This window comes from Peromyscus maniculatus, chromosome 7 (genome assembly GCF_049852395.1).
Source record: "Peromyscus maniculatus bairdii isolate BWxNUB_F1_BW_parent chromosome 7, HU_Pman_BW_mat_3.1, whole genome shotgun sequence".
Lineage (NCBI taxonomy): Eukaryota > Metazoa > Chordata > Mammalia > Rodentia > Cricetidae > Peromyscus > Peromyscus maniculatus.
Window position 1 is genome coordinate 51503295 of NC_134858.1, and position 21747 is coordinate 51525041.

General features: G+C 41.3%; 1 protein-coding gene across 9 annotated transcripts in view; it reads right to left on the reverse strand.

Annotated features, from left to right (window-relative positions):
* The window catches only part of Dmxl2 (Dmx like 2), a 132458-nt gene that overhangs the window by 50306 nt on the left and 60405 nt on the right, over positions 1-21747 (reverse strand). For all 9 annotated transcript variants that reach the window (XM_076576291.1, XM_042280955.2, XM_042280953.2 and 6 more), the window contains 5 exons: positions 14886-14975; positions 9935-10058; positions 6550-6669; positions 4779-5006; positions 510-2183 (listed from right to left, as the gene is read on the reverse strand). In XM_076576291.1, the coding sequence (XP_076432406.1) occupies positions 510-2183; positions 4779-5006; positions 6550-6669; positions 9935-10058; positions 14886-14975 (2236 nt within the window). The remainder of the gene's footprint in view (positions 1-509; positions 2184-4778; positions 5007-6549; positions 6670-9934; positions 10059-14885; positions 14976-21747) is intronic.

A 21747-nucleotide genomic window follows, 5' to 3' on the forward strand; every position in this document is an offset into this window, starting at 1 on the left:
TCAACTGTAACTCCAGTTTCAGGAGATGTAATACAGGCACTAGACATGCATATAAGGCACATAAATACATGTCAGAAAAACATTCATCAAATAAATCTTTTTCAAAAATTATCTATGCCTCAAATGGAAAAATAAGTAAGTTGATCCATGAGGTCCCTATAAGCTTCATGATACAAAAAAACAAAAACAAAAAAAAGGGTCATTTCTATCACTCAAAGAAAACAAAACCATTAGGAATCAATCTTTTTAAAATCCCAAGACAAATGTGTTTGAGTGTTAAGTACTCAGTGAGAATGCAGACATCACAAATCCATATGTCATATACGCAAATGACAGCCTGCCTCAACTGTCTTTTCTTTTATAATCAAGTATAATTTATAGTAATTATCCATAGGCCTTTTTTCCCTACAAGACTTGAAAGAAAAAAAATAATTCAACATATTAGTCATTACACGTAACACAATATTTTTACTAACAGTAAATTTAACATTTATGCTGAGACTATTTACCTGAGTACTTATCCCTGTTTTCATCAAGCTCAGTACTGGTGGTTGCCACAGTATCGGCCAATGCTACAAGGAACATCTGCTCCAAGCGGGTAAGGCCTGGTAGACTTGAGTGCATTAGATGACTTGAAAGTACTCTAGCATGTTCCTGGCCAAAATAAGCTGGTCCATACTGTGACAGGTTTATGACTTTTGATTTGTTCTCTCTTTTTTCTGGCTCTAAATCGATGTCATCTGTTGTTATCTCCTGGACCTGGAACAGCTCTGAGTACTGATCCTCTGGATGGCTTTCAACGTGGGCCTCATAGCTCTGTGGCTTTTTTGTAATTTCTTCCGAAGTCCTGTAGGACACGTCCTGATCTGCAGCCAGCAATGCATGCAGTGGTAGCGGAGGAATCGAATCTATCTCAGTATAATCTCGAGTGCCATCCTTTCCGATTGTAACTGTATCCTTGGCTGTACTGCCACTCACACTAATGGTCCGAGACAGATGCCTCTTAGTTCCTTCTCCAGCATCAGAATCCCTAACTATTGCAACTTCACCAGCAATACACTTTACTAAATGGGAGAGGATGGCTTTAGCTCTTCTGACTTTCCCTAAGTCCATCAATTCTAACAGCTGAGTTGGATGATACTGTGGGAGAGTTGGGGAGAGTGCGTGTGCAGCCTCAAACAAGCCACCATCTTGAACTACAGTTGGTGAACAGAAAACATCATCAGTGATAGCTGCTCCTTCAACAATACTTTTTCTCGCCAACATAGCGGATTTAAAGGCAGAATAATCGTGTACTGCTGTCTCTTCAACAGGACTGTCAGCTTCAATGTCTCCAAATTTGACAGAATGCTTCCATTGTGCATATACATGCATTTCACAATCCATTCCCACCACCAATATTCCATCTCTTACCCAAGAGAGAGAAACGGGCAGTGAAGGTGTGCCATCCACAGAGGAGACCAAGTCGATAGATCTGAGAAGAACCCATCTTGACCTAACTCCTTGTTTGATACTACCACCTAGTGGTAAAGTAATGACAGCTACTCCATCCTTACTGTTAGTCTGGTCAGTAACAATTCCTGAAAGTCTTCCATACATGAAGATATTAGCACCAACCCCCACGGTGAGAATGTGAGAACCATCTTCTTTTGACACCCAGTCCAAATGGACTAAATGCTTGATATTTGGAATAAGGTATCTATCCTTACTTAAAAATGCATCTGATTTGCTATACACAAACAGATTACTGTCAACACTGACCCTTGAATCAAGGACACTCCCAACCTTAACCAAATCATCAAGATGGATCGTCTGTTCTAAAACCCATTCTGACCCTCCTGTAGACTCGCATTCAAATATACAGACATGCATAGAAAACTCTTTAGAAATAAAACCATTGTGGTGGAGAGGCTGCTTGTAAGCCACTGCCAGACGGCCTGTGTATGAGCAGCTAACAGCAACAGGTCTTCCCACAATGCTCACGGTACTGCTATTATCTCCTCCTTCATCATTCATCAAGGGCCATCTCCTCCAGTGATAGGTGCCCTTCTCATCACTTGTACTGCACAGTGAGTTAGTCTCCAGACAACATCTCCAGAAGCGTACTTTATTGTCCGAACAAGTTGTAACCACTAAGTATGGCGCAAGGCACACTGGATAAATTGAAGAGGAACTCAGATGACCTTTATAAAAAGGAAAGAAAAACAGTCATAATCAGAGAACCACAAAACGTGAGATCAATAGATCTCATCTCTTTCCTCAGTTTATTTTAATTCACCCTCTGATAAGGTTCAACCATAAACCCTCATGTGTCATTCTTTTCTATAGTCACTAACACCTATTTATTTCCCATCTATTTCCAACTATAGTAGAATGACTAAGATTTGGGGTCTTAAGACCCAGATTCAAGTTCCAATCCACCAATACCTTTGGAAGAATGGGAAAACTGCTGTGGGATGTTAATGTATGTCCTGTGGGAGCCCTTCTTGGGTTCCTTGTGGCGTTACCCAGCAGGTCCGCATAGAGGATGATTAGGACCATGGGCCTGAGTGCAGGTGTCTGAGATGGTCTGCACTTGGCTGTACTGGGGGATGGTCTGTATGTCAAGTTGCTCTGATTGGTCAATAAATAAAACCTGATTGGTCGTGGCTAGGCAGGAGGTATGGAGAGATAAAAGAGCAGGAAGGCAGAAGGAGGCGCAGCCAGCCAGCTGCCAGCTGCCGCCAGCCACCCGCCAGGACAAGCAGCATGTGAAGATGCTGGTGAGCCACGAGCCGCGTGGCAAGGTATAGATTTGTAGAAATGCGTTACTTTGAGATATAGGAACAGTTAACAGGAGGCCTGCCACGGCCATACAGTTTGTAAGCAATATAAGTCTCTGTGTTTGCTTGGTTGGGTCTGAGCGGCTGTGGGACTGGCGGGTGACAGAGATTTGTCCTGACTGTGGGCAAGGCAGGAAAATTCTAGTTACAGAAAACCATTTTAACACTTAAGTCTGTTCCGTCTAAATAACAAGAGCAGTTATTACTTGACTTGGGATGTTATTGTATATGAAACATCTAAAAACATTTCGTAAAGCCTCTGTAAATATAATTTATTTGTGAGCTTCAGTAAACAAATGAGTATATTCTGAACTTTCCAAGTATATTTAAATATTTGTTAGTTATGTGTATGTGTATATGTCCAAGTTTGTATATATGCACATGAGTGCAGATGACCTTGGAGGTCAGAAAACAATGACAGATCCCCAAGAGCTATAGTTACAATAGGTTATAAGCTGCCTGATATGGGTAATTTCACCATAGTTTTCTAGAAGATCAGCAAGTATTCTTAACCACCCAGCCATCTAACTAACCCCAAAATATTTCAAAAGATTTAAAAAAAGAAAACTTCTGTATTTAAGGAATAGACCTGTAATCCAAGTCTTTATAAGGCAGAGGCAGAAAAATTACAAGTTCAAGACTTTCCTACATAAATGAGTTTCAGACCAGTTCTGGCTACAAAGACTCTGTCAAAAACCAACCAAAAACAAAAGAAAAGCAAAAAAGATTTGTCTAGATCTGCATCAAACACAAAAGCCCATAATAAAATTTTTCTCAAGGTAACCTTTCAACTGTGAATGCAGATATGTCTTAGGGATGGGTAAGAACACCTCATACTCAATATCATCCAACCAGAAATCACAATGAACCACCATTTTGGTTTTTCAATATCATTATTCTAGGAATTCTCCAATTAGAACTTCACAGGTGTCAAGTCATTTCAAATGCAGCCTCCAGTTCAATCCTTCAAATTACCTCATCTACCTTACTAAAGTCAGTATACAGGCCAGTCACATTCAGCTCTAAAAATAAGATAGATGTAAACAACTAGATAGATAGACCGACTGACAGACCAACTAATAATAGACAGGTAGGTAGATGACCCATCTTTAATTTAAAAGAATTAGTTGCAGTGTGTGAGTGCAGATGCACATGTGTCATGGTGTACACGTGGAGGCCCCTGCCACTTTCTCGGAGCCAGGAGCACACTCAGGTCACTAAACAGAGACTGCCTCTACCAGCAGAGCCACTCCAATGTCCCAGAATACATATTTTAACATGAGGTATCTTGTCTGCACTTTGGAGCACTATGATGGCAAAACTTCGGAGAAGAAATGCATTCGTATGTGAATCGCTGAAGCTCGTTTTGTTGGTGTATTCACTAGATGGCTCAGTAGGTAAAGGTGTTTGCCCCAAGTCTGCTGGCTCCAGAGTGATGACTGAACCTATCGGAACTGACTCCCGCACAGTGTGCTCTGACCTCCACATGTACTATGTTGTGGCATCCCACCCCAAAAATAAATTTACAAATGTACAGACTTCACTTTGTGCTAATCGTGTTTTACCTTTATTATGTATGTGTGAACAAGGTTTTGAAGAAAAAGGTATTCCCAAAACCCAGGAGGCTAAGATAGGAAGAGGCCACAAGTTCAAGGCCAGCATGAGCTACATGATGAGAAAAAACAAAGAAAAGGGGGGAAATGCAGCTTCTTAGAAGTATTTCTACTTCTTAGGAGGTAATTTCAGGCTCCTTGTCACCTTGAGAAAATATACATTTAAACTGTTTGGTTCCTTCTCACCATGACCCACTCCTCCACATAGACATGGTCAGGAGAAACCCAGAAAATTGAATTTATCATTAAAAATTATTATTAACAAAATCATGCAATGTCACTGTAGCACACACATTAGAAGACAGCACTCTGAGCTACCACTGCCCGGTCCCAAGAATACTACCTGCTGAAGGTGTTGCTCTTATCACTTCAACAGCTTTCGGCAGATCCAGAGGCTGACTATATACCAGTCTGGAACTCAGAATGAGTTTACTAGCAGTCTGAAGATTGGCAATTGACGAAGAGTGTGGCATGGAGCTCACAGCAGGGGAGGTTTCTGGAGAAGAGTCCACCTTCTTCTGCCCAGGCACTGAGAGCAGGCTGTCCGAGGAGATGCCTTCTGCACCTTTGGCTATGCAAATACATTTGAGATGCATTATCACCACCATACACAAGAGAGGGTCTGTTCTTATCATCTAAGAAATGGAGCTTCTTGGAAGTACTTCCACCTCTCAGGAGACAATTTTCAGACTCCTTATGGGTTACCTTGAGAAAATATACTCTTCAACTATTTGGTTCTTTCTCACCATGACCAACTCCTTCATATGGACATGTCAGGGGGAAACCACAACATATGAGCTCTAAAACCCTAAGCTACATAGTACAGTATTCCTAAGCCTCAACTCCACTAACGGCCAAGGAAGGCACTAACACACAAACTCTCATGTCTAACCCCAGAGACACTGACTGTATCAACTTGGGCAGATCTCAGTAATCTGTACTTTTAATAAGCAACCCAGTGGGACAGTGAGATTGTTTAGTAGGGAAAGGCACTTATTTCATGGTTGTGAACCTGGTTAGTAACCTAATTACCAGAAATAATACTTTGACAATGAAATAACAAATGTCTGAGATGACAGGCCAGTTACACTGAATCCAAGATTACACACAGCATTGTATATTGAAATGTCACACTGTAATCCACAAAAATAGCTATCAAGTGCAAATTAAAGACAAAAATATGTAAAATATCATATTATCCAGAACAGTAGAGTCAACATGATATGGCTGCTGATGCAATTCTTTATTTAACAATTATTTCTTAGAAAGCAAAGCTTAAAAACAAAAAACAAAACTCCCAATATAGACTACAGAGTGGCCTCTTGGCTAGCCTCGGCTATATAATGAGATTGTGCCTCAAAACCAAAGAAACAAGAAGAAAACTGGCCTGCGAATATAGCTCACTGATAAAGTCCTTGCCTAGTTAAAAGACATTGGGTGCCAAATGTAGCACTAGACGCCCCCCCAAAAAAATTTCATTATTTTGCTTCATAATTAATCTAAGTATGTTTAGTAAAGCATGTGTGGAATAATTTATCATCCAAACTACTGTTTTTCTCAATGTTAACTTCAAGTAGGTGTTCAATTATATTTTGCCCAACAGCAACTATTTCCCATAATGCTCAGCTGCTGCACAGCATTATCAGGGAGCAGTGAGAGTCTATAAAAATGGACCACACTGATCCTACCAGCGGAGCTCACTTCAAGACCTGGCATCCACAAACAGGCAGCAAGCACTCAATAAATGTTAACTAAAAATAGCTCAGTCAACCTTTTTTTTATTTCCAGTGCATCTAATGTGCCCACAAACTGGTTTATTTGTAGGGTCAGTCAGTCAGTTTCAGAAGCTCAGCATGGTTTACAATTGTTCCAAACCTAACACTCAGGAGACTAAGGATCTTGGGCTGGGCTTTAAAGCAGCTTGGGCTACATCATAAGACCCCCAAATAGTAAAATAATAATAACTAAGTAAATAAACCTGGCAGAGATTCCTACTCTCATTCATCAGTTCAATTTATAGTTCATTGCTTCATTTTAAAGAATCAACTGATCTAAAGTATTTTCTATAAAACTGTCTTTATTTTACATCATCTCTGTATAACATAATTACTTACCTAAACATGCTTGTACAGATTTAAGATGAAGGTGCCACATATGGAGAATAGAGTTATTATTGCTGTCCTTCTCAATGACTACTAAAAAGAATTTTTCTGAAAACGGTGGTGGGCGATATCCTATTGTTCAAAGGGGAAAAGAATAATTAATGTTTTTTCTGTAGGACTGTAAAAACATTTATTTTTTTTTTAAAGATTTATTTATTTATTATGTATACAGTGTTCTGTCTGCATGTATCCCTGCAGGCCAGAAGAGGGCACCAGATCTCATTACAGATGGTTGTGAGCCACCATGTGGTTGCTGGGAATTGAACTCAGGACCTCTGGAAGAACAAGCAGTGCTCTTAACCACTGAGCCATCTCTCCAGCCCATAAAAGCATTTTTAAAGATTAAAAAAAAAGTACCTCTTGATATGCACGGAAGTTGGAAAGAAAGCAAAATGTGATTACTTGAATATGATTTGTCCTTTCTAAAACTCTTGTTGACTTAATTCCCACTGTACTAAGGTATTAAGAAGGTAGAAACACTATCTGAATGTAGTATTTAGAGGTGGGTCTTTAGCAGGCAGGAGGATTAGATAAAGACATCAGGGTGGAGCCACAGTGGTTGCACACTGTGGCTTTCTAAGAGGGGGAGAGAAGAGGTTTGCCCCTCTCCTCCCTATGTGATATTCTGAGCTGCCCCTAGGACTCTGCTATCATCAGGCACAGTCTTTCTACCTCAGAACAAAGATCACAGCTCAAATCTCTCTTCTTTATCACTTATACAGTCTATGGTACTGGGCTATTACAGAAAATAGACTCATACAGGAAGATTTCATTTGAAGGATGATTTTTAATGTAATTTTTATGTCAAAAGCTACAGAGCTCTCAAAGCTAACTGCCTCTGTCCAGTGTCCAGAGGTCAGTGAGATGACTCATCACACGAGCATGGCTTCCCGAGTTCAACTGCCGGGAGCCGGGAGAAGGTGGCAGGAGAGAGCTGACTCCACAAGGCTATACTCTTTCACAGGCACACCTACACACTCACATCATGCTCTCACAGATACACAATAATAAGTAAAATTTAAATTTACTAAACATAAAGGCCAACCCAAAAAGAATCCAAAAATGGGCCATCAGTCAGGCATTGAAAATCTAATGTGAAGGTCAGTGAGATGGATCGGGGTAAAGGAGCTTGCTGCCAAGCCTGAAGAGTTTAATCACCAGAACCCAGGGTGTCCTCTGACCTCCACATGCACACCATGGCATACAGGCCCATGCTCACACATACACACAATAAATAATAAATGAAAGAAAGAAACATTGTATCCTGTTATACTGCTTTTCTTACATGAAACAACATTTTAAAAAATGTGTAAGTAATTGAGAGGGAGGTAGTGGTAAAGGCACAGAGAAACGTGGAGGAATTTCATGTGTGGGTACATTTTTCCCGTTAACAGCTTGTACTCTTTCTACGTGAAAATGAGATCTACATTGAACAATACAAACTTTCCTTCAAAATGAAAACTTTCAGGCAGGGGGAGGTGTCTTAGTTGGTAAGTGCTTGTCATCTGAGTATGAGTACCTGAATTGGGTCCCCATCGTGCATGTGTGCACATGCACACACATGCATGTGCACACAAATATGCGAACCTACTTTGTATATGGATTCAAACAAATTAAAACACAAACAAAAATACCAGTATTTTAGGAAATAACACATAAACTACTTATTATGATTCTGAGAATTTTTATTTCTCTAGCTTGAGAATGTAAGCAAAAATATCACCTTTAGAAATGCAGGTAGGGGCTAAAGAGATGGCTCAGTGGTTATGAGCTCTGGCTGCTGTGCTGGATAGCTTTATGTCAACTTGACATAAGCTGGAGTCATCAGAGAGGAGGGAGGCTCAATGGGATCCAGCTGTTGGAGCTGGGTGGTGGTGGCACAGGCCTTTAATCCCAGCACTCAGGAGGCAGAGGCAGGTGGATTTCTGTGAGTTCAAGGCAGCCTGGTCTACAAAGCAAGTTCCAGGATAGCTAGGGCTGTTACACAGAGAAACTATGTCTCAAAAAAAGAAAAACAAACAAAAAGATCCAGCTGTTGGGTATTTTCTTAATCAGTGATTGATGGGAAAGGGCCCAGCCCAGGGTGGGTGCTTCCATCCCTGGGTTGGTGGTCCTGGGTTCTATAAGAAAGCAGGCTAAGCAAGCCATGAGGGGCAAGCCAATAAGCAGCACCCCTCTGTGGCCTTTGCATCAGGTCTTGCCTCTAGGTTCCTGCTGTGCTAGAGTTCCTGTCCTGCCTTCCTTTGGTGATAAACTCTGATGTGGAAGTGTAAGCCAAACAAACCCTCTCCTCTCCAGCTTACTGTTGGTCATGGTGTTCATTAAAGTAACAGAAACCCTAGCTAAGACATCTGCTTTTCCAGAAGAACACCTACATGGCAGCTCACAACTACCCTTAACTCCAGTCCCTGGGGATCCAATGCCCTCTTCTCACCTGCAGATGCACCAGGCACACACTCGGGGCACAGACATACATACAGGCAAAACACCCATATACATCAAAGAAAGTTGTCTTTTTTAATTTCTTTAAAAAGCTAAAAAAAAAAATACAAAAATAAGGAAGAGGCATGGATGAGAAAAATATGCTTGTGAAGTCTCTAAGAAAACAGTTATAAAAGTGGGAGAAAAACCAGAGAAACTTTACACACAAAAGAGGAAAAACTTCAAGACCCATTCAGAAAAAAAAAAAAAAATTTTTTTTTTTTTTTTTTGCTAATTTGACAGAGGCATAAGAAATACATCAAAGGGGAATAATTATTTGGAAACCATTTGTAAACTAAAATGGTACTCATTATAGAGAATGAATTTTAAAGAGCAGAGCATGCCTTTTTGTTTTAATACAGTATGGCTGCTATATATACAAAATCATAATTTCTAAAAGAAAGACTTGACGCTAAATTCTGAAGTTGAAACTAAACATTATACTGTTTGTTTTCTAAAGATCTTACAGAAAACCTATTTTCTTTCAAAAAGGGGCACTGGAAACCAAAGGTGGGTCCTCTGGAAGAGCAGCAAGTGCACTTAACCAGCCAACGTGCCATCTCCCCACCCTGGCACACAAGCATGACAGATGACTGCTGTATGTGCCCAAAGCCTGAGTGACCACCTTAGGGCCCCCACACATGAAGAAAGCTGGGAGAGCTCTTAGTTATTAACACACACACCCCCACCCCCCCACCATCCCCCCCACCACCCCCACCCCGAGCAAATGCACTTTCTTTTTCCCCTGATGAGACTTCACTGTTTATTTTAGGCAATTCTGGCAGTGAGTCAGTCCACTTCATCAGCTAAAAAACACCTACCCTTAAAAAACATACCTGGGGGGGAGGGAACATACCTTGTGATGGCTGAAAAAATATTTCTGTTTCCTTTTCCTTTTTCTCCATATCTTCTTTATGTGGTTTATATCCAATAATGAAGTCTTCTTGAAACACATGCAGTAGCTGTGTATTTGAGCCACACTGCAAATAGATAAGTCAAAGTTTTTCATCTTTGAAATTGCTTATCCTCCATTCCCTACCTCCCCACAATACACACACACACACACACACACACACACACACACACACACACACACACCTCTATAATGTCTATTCTCAATCTAAGTAGAAAAAAAACCAGCAGGGAATTACTAAGACTCCTTGAATATAAAAAAAAGTCCTTTCAAAGACAGCACAGCCAATGACAAGCCAGAGCATCTCTGGGTCTGGGTCTCAAACACAAGCACTGGAGCTGGAAAGCTAGCTCAGAGCTTAAGACCAGGTGCAGTTTCCAGAACCCAGGGCACGGGGCACACAACTGGGCCTCCAGCTCCAGGGGATGGAAACTTCTGGTCTCTTAGAGCACCGACACTCACATGTACGGATCCAGAATCAGATACACACACCTACACATAATTAAAAATAGTAAGAATAAATCTTTGAAAAACACTAAAAAAAATACAAATGTAGTTAAATGACTGGAACCACTTTCAGCCCTGATAGGAGAGCTGGAGAGGGCTATGCTCCTGGACTAACAGACAACCAGCAGATTTCTTAAGTCTACCTGAGAGCTCCACCAACAAAGACTAAAACCTGAGAAAGGTTCTCAAAGCACACTGTGGACTATTTAGTGGGGACTGTGAGAGAACCTGTTTACAGTGTATGCCAATCTGCAGAACACATTTACACAGAGGTGCAGACGGTCAACAGAAGGACCTATGAAATGCACCACTAGAGATACGCTGCATGGCCATGCTTCCACACCACACAGAGAATAGAAGCAATCACAGACACCTAGAACCGCCTGGTGAACTGAAATGCAAGGAAGGCTAGATTCACGCAAGGGCGTGGAAGCGTGTTGAGACCATTGGATGACAACCTTGCAGAAAGGAGCTCTGATTAGCTTGACGCTGAATGAACAGAGTGTAATCTTAAAAATTCAGGGAAATCAGTCTCCTTACACAGAGTGAAATAATAGGACTATAATATTAGGTTAAGCCATAAAATATGTATCAAAAATCAGAGCATTTTTTTGTCTCTCCAAGTATAAAAGAATATAATCTCTTTAGAACATAAGGTCATCTTCCCAAGGGAAAAGAACAAATGAAGAAGGGTAATAATGGCTTCCTGAGTACAGAACTCCAAGACCACACAAGCCAGGGCAGTGCAAGCCTGGAATCACAGCACTCCGGAGGTGGAGGCAGTGGTGAGTCCAGCCAGCTGCCTCAAAAAACAAAAGAACAAACTGGGAAGGAGAGGGGGAAAGCGGGTTAAAACAGGGAGGACGGAACTGAGAGAAATATGGATAGATACGAGAAAGCGAGGGAGGGCAGGGAAAGAGGAGGGGGAAGACAGAGAGATCAGAAGACATACTGGGACAAACGTAGACTGAGTTGTGAACTCTGAGGTTTACAAACATTCACTTTACCACCCTGTGTTACTGAAAATCAGAAGCAGATGGGATACAATCTGGTGTAAATGTAGAGAGAACACGGGGTGAGAGTGGACCACACCGACACCCTGGGAAGAGAGCAGAGGGCCCGAGGTGGGGGTGCACTCTTCTGGACCTCTCTGGAGTAGGAACCGGAGACAGGGAGTTCAACAGAAAGCACAGTAAGGCAGCTTGAGCACAGAGAACCACAACCTCCTCGGAGGCCTCATTGGTAACTCGAGTCTCACAGCCCCATTTCTGTTACCAAAAGCTGATGTGGTCATTTCGCCACATAAGCAGAAGTATCTTCATTTCCCTTAAGAATGAAAGCCCTGTGGAAAAATTATAAGTAACTCTATACTTGTCTTATTTTTCATTTTGTTTTGTTTTAAAGCTACTTCCTCAAAGTACTCTTTAAGGTTTAAATGGTTGTGCTAATTCTCTCTCAGTCCAGGAACATGACCCTGAAGAAATTTTTTAACATTTTAAGGATAAATGGACCTTATCATTTATCCTCTTCCCCCAGGTAGGCACTAGAGAGGAAGGAAGCCTGACTACACAAAGGGCTGTGAATACAAAGTAAATGTTCATGCTGAGGCTACTTTCATCTGCATTAATGGATCTCCTTAAAATACCCAGACTGAGGCCCAGCAAGTAAATGCGGTGTATTCCCTATTGAGTAAAATGGAAGCTAACATGGAAAAAGAAACCACAGCTGGAGCCTCTGCACAGCTGCACTGTATCTGCCCTCAGCATGTGGACACTGGGTTATAGTTTCCCTGACTGAATCAAACTCCTTCAAATAAGAGATAAAGACACAGGTACAAGTCAATTAGAGGCAGGAACTCCTAAATCGTTAATAATCAGTCTCTCTCTCTCTCTCTCTCTCTCTCTCTCTCTCTCTCTCTCTCTCTCTCTCTCTCTCACACACACACACACACACACTCTCACACACACACACACACACACACACACACACAGAATTTGGTACTCACTAGACAATGGAATGTTTTACCAAATGAGAATTATCCTGAAACTAAAATATATACATAAAAAACACTGTGAGGCAGAGGCAGGCAGAGCAGTGGCAGAGACATGGTCTTAATAAAGACCAGAAACTGAGCTATTACCCGCTGAGGAGTTAGTGAAAACAAGGAAATTAAGAGCTTTGAACAGGGACACCTTTAATCCCAGCACCTGGAGAAGGAGCCATCTCCATGGGACGAGAGACCAGAGCATCCAGAACAGATCCGATCCGAACACTCTGTCTGAGGCCAACCCAGGGCCCAGCTGCCGATCCTGTGAAACCCAACAACTTGGAGGCGTTGGTGAGACTACCCTACTAAACAACCTGCTCAGCTGAGATCCATTCGGGAGAGGATTCAGAGTCCTACAGTCTGCAGTCTGAGGAAACAAAGTCAGACGAGGAGTTGACGAATGAGCAAAACGTGACCTGAGTACACAAAAGAAGGTGCCACCCAGCCACTGAACCAGATCACCAGAATCATAAGCCTACACTACACCAACTGGGAACAGGTAAGCCCCCATCTCCGGACAGGCAGATCAGGTCTCTAGCCCCTAGACCCTGTCCATCGGAGTCCCAAGGACCAGACAGCTACCTTTCCCTGCTCCCCCATAAAAAACACCAACCCCTACAAACCTAACAACCACTGAAACCATAAGCACATCCTGCACCAACTGGGAACAACTGCTCCCTGAAACAGAATCCACTAACACTGATTGGACTAAGCTGCTCCCGAAGAAACAGAGCCCAACAGCACCGATTTAACCAAGAACTCCTAGTGGACCAAGACTATCAATTAGAACAAGAGAGGCACCTTCAGACACAGACAACGCCTACACCGAGCAGAGGAAGAGATGAGTAGACGCCAGTACAAAAATACAGGCAACAACATAAAGACCTATATGACAACATCAGAACCTAGTGATTCTAAATCTGCAAGACCTGAACATACCAAGGCAGAAGCAGAAGAAATCAATCCTAAAAATGACTTTAAGAAGATGATAGAGGCCCTTAAAGAGGAAATGAAAAACTCCCTTAAAGAGGAAATAAAAAATTCCCTTAAAGAAATGCAAGAAAAAAAACAAACAAAAAATTGGAAGAAATCAAAGAAGGCCAAGAAAAAGTAATTAAACAGATGTCAATAAGACAAAAAGACAGCCTACAGAATGGGCAAAGACCTTCACCAACCCCACATCTGACAGAGGACTGATCTCCAAAGTATATAAAGAACTCAAGAAACTAGATATCAAAATACTGAACAATCCAATTGAAAAATGGGCTAAAGAGCTAAACAGAGAATTCTCAAAAGAAGAATCTCAAATGGCTGAAAGACATTTAAAGAAATGCTCAACATCCTTGGTTATCAGAGAAATGCAAATCAAAACAACTCTGAGATACCACCTTACATCTGTCAGAATGGCTATGATCAAAAACACTAATGACAGTCAATGTTGGAGATGATGTGGAGTAAAGGGAACACTCCTCCACTATTGGTGGGAATGTAAGCTTGTACAACCACTGTGGAAATCAGTATGGTGGTTTCTCAGAAAATTGGGAATAGATCTACCTACCTCAAGACCCAGCCATACTACTCTTGGGCATATACCCAAGGAATGCTCAGTCATACCACAAAGATACATGCTCAACTATGTTCATAGCAGCACTATTTGTAATAGCCAGAACCTGGAAGCAACCTAGATGCCCGTCAACTGAAGAACAGATTAAGAAAATGTGATACATATACACAATGGAATACTACTCAGCAGAGAAAAACAATGACAGCATGAAATGTGCAGGCAAATGGATGGAACTAGAAAATATTATCCTGAGTGAGGTAACCCAAACCCAGAAGGACAAACATGGTATATACTCACTCATAAGTGGATTCTAGATATAAAGCAAAGAACAATCAGACTGCAACCCACAGAACCAGGGAGGCTATATAGCAGGGGGGACCCTAGGATGACTGTGGCTTATAATAAGTTTTGGTTTTACTCAGTTACTGGGCAAGCCTCAATGAAACATTTCACTATTAGGATAAGAATTTATACTGTATCAAGCTGATAATAGGAAAATAAATAAATAAATGAATGAATGAATGAATGAATGAATAAATAAATAAATAAATAAATAATAGACCCCACAGATAAAAGAGAAAAAAAACATAAATGGTTTAATCATGTAAAACAAAATTTTCATATTCTCGTCCCTCAGCATGTAAGTATCAAATTACTTTATCTTTGGATGGTACTGTATTAAAGCATTTGATTTAAAAAAAGAAAGAAAGAAAACACTGTGAAATGAAGAGACTCAAAGAGCACACAACGTCACCGATTTGAAAGCATGTTTTTACTTGGTCAGTTATTGCATCAAGTTCAATAATGCAGCCTGGTCGAGCAGTAGACTGTTGACTCACAATGTTAAACACTTCTCCAATCAGTTTCTGTAAACAACAAATGAAAAATGTCAGTGATCAACAAAATTACCACTCTGTCAATATGAAACAGCATCACAGACATTAAAGCCCTCCCCCCAATCATCACTGATTGACAATGACAATATATTCAAAGAAATACATCAACTTTCCATTCTGTTTTTAAAGTAAAGAAGTTAGAAAAACTGACGATATTTACTTAAGTACTCTAACTTCAAAGCAGCTGGCTATTTCATAGGGACCCAGCCTAATGCCTGAGTGGATGGCATATGGATGTGTAGTGCCATTTGAAAATACAACTCTCCAAATGAAATACTGGGATTGTGAATGACAAGTGGGACTGTCTCAAGATGACAATGTTAGAATTAAAACATGAAGCTAACTTATCTCTTTTAAACAGAAACGTTTCAATAACCTAACTAAATGCCTCAGCACCCATCTCTAATGTCTCTCCCTGCCATAACAAAGTTTAGATGCAGCTTAGCCTAAGGTCAGTTCTAAGAGGAAAGAGACCTGGTAGATCTTTCCGATTTGTATCAGTAGAATTCCAGAAAACACGTATTGGGACAGATTCTGGGGTTAAATCACAAGAGACAAACTAAGTGGTTGAGTAGGGCTGGACTTATCCATGCGTACATTTACCCAGAGTCAGGATTTAAAGTCTTAGCTCAAACACATACAAATGGTTCTGACATTCTGCTGGGGTTATTCATTGAAATCTGGACTCAGCTGTGGCCTACAATCTGTGAGGCTAAAAGGCCAGGATTTCTCTAGCACAAAAAGACTACTCCTCAGAGAGCATCAACAGACCGATAGCAACAAGACAGTACTTTTTAAAGTGTACCGTGTATCTGCACTTCATCAGTATCTCCAGACTCATGTGTATACAAAAGTTTAAGGTGTTGCTGCTATAAGCTCGATGTCCTGATTAAATTCTTGTCAACCTGACACAAGCTAGAATTATTTGGAAAGAGGAACCTCAATTGAGATAATGACTCCATCAGATTGGCCTTTAGAAATGGCTGTAGGGTATTTTCTTGATTAATGATTGATGTGAAAGGGCCCTGCCCTAGAGGGGCAGGGCCACCCCTAGGCAGGTGACCCTGGGTTACATAAGAAGGGCAGGCCGAGCAAGCCATCAGGAATAAGCCAGTAAGCAGCATTACTCCATGGCTGTGCTTCACTTACTGCCTCTAGGTGTCTGTCTTAAGTTCCTGTCCTAACTTCCCTCGGTGATGAAATATGACCTAACACTTGTAAAATGTAATAAATGCTTGCTTTCCCAAGTCGCTTTTAGTCATGGCAATAGGAACTCTAAGACACAGGGCACAGTGAAGTAAGCCTCTAATTTTAGCACTGAAGATGCTGAGGTAGGAGGATCAGGAGTTCAAGGGCAACCTGGGCTGCACAGTGAGTTCCAGTCAAGGGCTGAGGTATATCTCAGTGGTGGAGTGCTTACCAGCACACACAAGGCTCTGGGTTTCATTTTACACACACACACACACACACACACACACACACACACACACACACACACACACACACACACACAGTATTGCTGTGGTTGATGGTTCTCAGTCTTGGCTGTACACCAACTCCTTCTCAATCCCACTCAGAGACTGATGTGCTGGCCTAGAGGGCAATCTGATCATGACTCATTCTCTGAGCTCCGTGGGTATTTCCAACACATAGCCAAGACTCTCACAAGAACAGATACAAATTCCAGCTAAGGGTTTATCTTCCCTGCTCAAAACTCTCTACCAACACTATAACTAAGGAGTCTACCAGTAAGGAATACCACTCAACTTCACCTACAACCAAGGGATTCATTTCGTAGTAGAAATAACTTCATTTAACCAGCAAACTTATTTTACAGTGCAGGATAGCACCAAAATTAGGTTGATGTAGATAAAGCACAGACTTCAAGAACACACACACACATACACAAACAATCAAGATAAGTGATATTTTAATTAATGTGGTATTTTTTAAATAAAAACTCATGCAAAAATCCATAATAAAAAATATATAAAAATTTAAATACAGGATTCAACAATGCCTTAATTATCCTGAAAGCAAAATTAAAATTGTATAGATGCATTCCTTTTACCAGAAAATTAGTTAAAATATATCATATAAAGTTTAAGTTTACATACACCCCAAATAAGAGTATTAGTAATGTTTTCACAGTCAACTTATTTGCTTATCATCAGTGGAGAGAACTGCCTTGTTTGGTCACATCTACTTCTGTAGGCTGACAAGGTGCTCTTGCAGAGGACCTGAGTTCAGTTTTCAGCACCCACATGCAAGCAACTCACAACTGTCCATAAGTCCAGTTCCAGAGGATCCAACACTTTCTTCTGGCCTCCAAGGGCACCAGGCATTCACATATATATAACATGCATTCAAAATACACATACACATAAAATAAAAATGAAGCCGGGCGGTGGTGGCACACGCCTTTAATCCCAGCACTCGGGAGGCAGAGGCAGGCGGATCTCTGTGAGTTCGAGGCCAGCCTGGTCTACAAAGCGAGTTCCAGGAAAGGCACAAAGCTACACAGAGAAACCCTGTCTCGAAAAACCAAAAAAAAAAAAAAAAAGAAAAAGAAAAAGAAAAACTGTGAATCAGTTTCAGAAGATGCAGACACATGGTGATTGACAGGCTTTACAGATTCACAACACTGCATTCCACTTACTCCTATTTCTAATGAAACTGTCACAAGGACTTCAAGCTCTCCACAAACTGACAGTAAGGCCCTACTGCTGAACATAACACAACTTGCTGTGGACAAGTCGAGCTGCTGCCTACCCACAGCCTTCATCCCCACTGACCAGTGTTCACAGTACTGGAAGGTACACACTACCAAAGGAGAAAGAAACACAAACCTAGCTTTGTTCAACAGTGGCACAAAGCTTGTGGGACCAACCAACATCTGGCTGGATTTAAAGCTCACTCCATGAGATGGAACCCATCCCCAATATTCCTCGAGTGACCAAGAACCTGAGACTTGACAGCCTAGGGATCTAGGAAAAAACACCACTATTCTGCTAAAGGAACATAGCATAAAGTAACTCCTAAGGACCCTTCTGACTCAGACCACTGCCTTGCTCAGCCATACAGAGAAGCAGATGGGAACAAATACCCCCAGCTGGACAATGTGCAGAGAGTGAGACCCTGGAACACTCAGGTCTAAATGGGAGGTCTCCATCAAATTCCTCCCCTCATGACTCAGGGAATTCTGCAGAAGACAAGGCAGAAAGACTATATAAAGCCAGAGGGGATGGAGGACACCAAGGAAACCAGGCCTAAGCACAACAGGAACAATGCTCATATGAACTCACAGAGACTGTGGCAGCGTGCTCAGGGCCTGCACAGATCTGGGCATGATGAGGTTCCAGCAATGAGACGGGAAATGGACGCAAGCCCACATCCCTAACCCAGAAGCCATCTCTAACGAATAACTGCTCACAAAGGAAACACTAGTTTTCTCCAAGTTTCACAGGGGATACAAACCACTCTCAAGGCCAGGCATGACTCATGCCCAGCAATAGATGGACAACACAAAACAAACTCAATAATACTTCTGGAAGTTCTTTATCTCAGGGATTTTTTTTAACTTTACAAGTCCCTCTGCATACATATTATGGTTTCCAGTTTTGTTTTAATGGCATTTTTGTGTGAATGTGTGTATCCCTGCATCTATGTGTTTCTTACGCTTTTTCTTTGGCTCTTTCCTTCTGTTTGTTTTGACCTATCCTGATTTGTTTGTTCTTATTATGTGTTAAATGTCTGTTTGTGTACTAATACGAGAAAGAAACATGTGGATTTGGGTGGGTGGGGAAGTAGGGAAGGTCTGGGAGTAACAGAGAGGGGAAAACATAGTCAGAATATATTCTATTTAAAATCTATTTTCAGTTAAAAAAATTTTTTAAACAGCAAAAAAAGTGGCAGCTTTTTCTAAACGTAATGAATGAAACTTTTCTTAAATGTTCAGCATGAGCAAGTTGTGCTGACACACGCCTGTAATTCCACGGGGGGGGGGGGGGGGGTAGGGGCAAAAGGAGCAGTCAGTAGTTCATGGTCAGTCTTAAATCTAACATACTGCAGTTACTTTTCACATCCCATTTTAACAGTGCAATTAGTTGACGATCAGGTAACAGGCCCCTTACCCTCCAGGAGGCACACATCCTCATTCCTCTCTGCCATACATTATTACATGAGGAGACTTCTGCGGATGAAAACGGCTTCAAGATTGGAGATGGGGAGATCGATCACCCTAGATCACTCCTGCAGGACACCTGTAGGCCACCGCAGTCTCTAGGTCTTACTGAGGGAGACTTCGAGAAGGAGATGGAACAAGAGGAGATGACTCAGACTGCCAGACTTCCAAGATGGAGAAAAGAGGTCAGAAGCCAAGAAATGCAGATGACCTCTAAAAGCTCATGGAGGTGAGGAAAGGGATTCTATTTGGAGTTTCCAGAGGAAAAGCGGCCATCCAACACTTCCGTCTCCTCAGTTCTAAAGTGTGAATGACAGTGTTACCTTCCTGTTGGGCTTGTTGGAATGATTAAATGAGTAACTGTGCGTGAAACACGCAGAAGCGGTGCTGACACAGTGACCATTGGATGAGAGCTTGCTGTCACTAATTCTGAAGCCTGCACTCCGATCCGCCTTGTACACCATTCTTCAGGCTCTGTCTTACGTTCGTAGAAGGATAGACAGCTCAATAAATTCAAGGAGCTGCCTACATAAAGGCCAACTTAGCTTCAAATCCTGTGATGGCCTTTTCTTGCCAGTCATTACATGCTAAATATACCTATTTATAAGCCTCACAGACATACCTTGAGGGTTGAAACTATTTCTATTCTTTTTTTTTTTTTTTTTTTTGGTTTTTTGAGACAGGGTTTCTCTGTGTAGTTTTGGTGCCAGTGCTGGGATTAAAGGCGTGCGCCACCCCCCTACCCCCCCACTCCTCCCCCACCCACCCACCCCCCACCCCCGGCTTCTATTCATTTTAATACTCTTAGCATCTGGCACAATATGCACATCTATTCTTTCATTGTGACCTAACTTATGCATAGTGGGTCACTGATAAAAATTAAACATTGATAGATTAATAAATCAATGAATTAATGAGTGAGAAAAATCACATGTTACATAGTTCCTACTCTAAAAGCTTTTGGTAACACAAGTATGTACTAAACCACTCTATTTCCAACCCCGGACACCTCTCTTTTTCAATCATAGTCATCCCTAAGTGCTCCAACGTACTTGATAAATGAATAAATCTAGCATCATTGTCAAAAACATTCAAAAGTTTATATTTTAGGTACTAAAATAACTGATATTCAGATAAAATTATAACTTAATATTAAAACTTTTAATATCTTAAAATGTCTTTATAAACAGTTGGCTGAACAGAAATCTTTTCTTGATAATTATGGGTACACATGTGGACATTTACCAATGCCTGCACCAATCTAGTAACGTCCAGTAATATCTTTATAATAATTAATTCCAAATATCCACCACTATATAATACAGAACACTGCTATCTGAGGAGTGGGGATTGCGACAGGGTCTCTCTTCATAGCCCTGGCTCCCCTGGAACTCACTATATACACCATGCTGACCTTAAACTCACAAAGATCTATCTACCTCTGCCTCCCAAGTGCTGGGATGAACAGTGCACCACCACATTCCCCTTGCTAATTTATTTCTAATTATCTATAAAACAATGATCTAAGCCACACTTAGAAACCTAAAATTGCAGTCATCTCACACTCAATATGTCCCTCAATTGAATCATGAATACCTTCCAAGTATCTTGCCACACCAGAATCTTGACCACATTAGAAGCCTCAGCATCGTCTCTGTGTCCACATTTAACCAGCTACTGAGCCTGTTCTCTCCTGGTTTCTAACAAATTACACCTCTAGCTCTAGTCTGTTTAACCAGGGTTAGTTGGCCTCAGACTCCTTGCTTCCACCCTATTTCCAGTGTACTCTAACTATAAATCATCACACATTAACCACTTCACTTCCCTGCCCAACATTTTTTAGTGCCCCTAGATCTACCTCTCCATCTACAGAAAAATATTCGGATCTATTCAGTGTCTGTTATGGTGGGATGTGGGGGAATGGTAAGCTGGCCTTTACTCAGCATTGGCTAAAAGTCCAATTCTGAGGAATAAGAAAGCACATGCCAACTTCTTGTTACTGACTCAGGATTAGTAGAGGAAGTAGTATGGGGAACTTACAAAAAAAGAAAAGGAAAAGCAGAAAATGACAGAAATTTTACAGAACATGTTACACTAGTTCACACAGAAATAAATGCAAATCTCTGCACTCTATGTGTTTTAGAAAAGCAACCCCCAGAATCCTTGTATCCTACAGCCCTGAAACTCAAGTGGCTCAGGAGACTCAAGACTCAAAGGAGTTGAGCAGTTCCTGGCATGCAATAAATGGAACTGCTGAGGGGAGGCAGAGACAAAAATCAGCAGCAGAAGGCAGTCTACCCCAAGCCACCAGGACCTAGGACAAGCAAGGAAGGATCCTCCCAAGAGCCTGAGAAGGCTTGCTGATCTTTGACACCTTGACTTCAAATTAGATATATATGCACTAAAAACAAACAAACAACAGACTTTTTAATTACATGAGGTAAAACTTAGAAATAGGAAGGAAAAATACACAAACTCACGATTACAGTTAAAAGACTTTAACATCCTTTCATCAAATACAGTATTTGATGGAAGGGTTTGTAACACAGCTCAACTCCA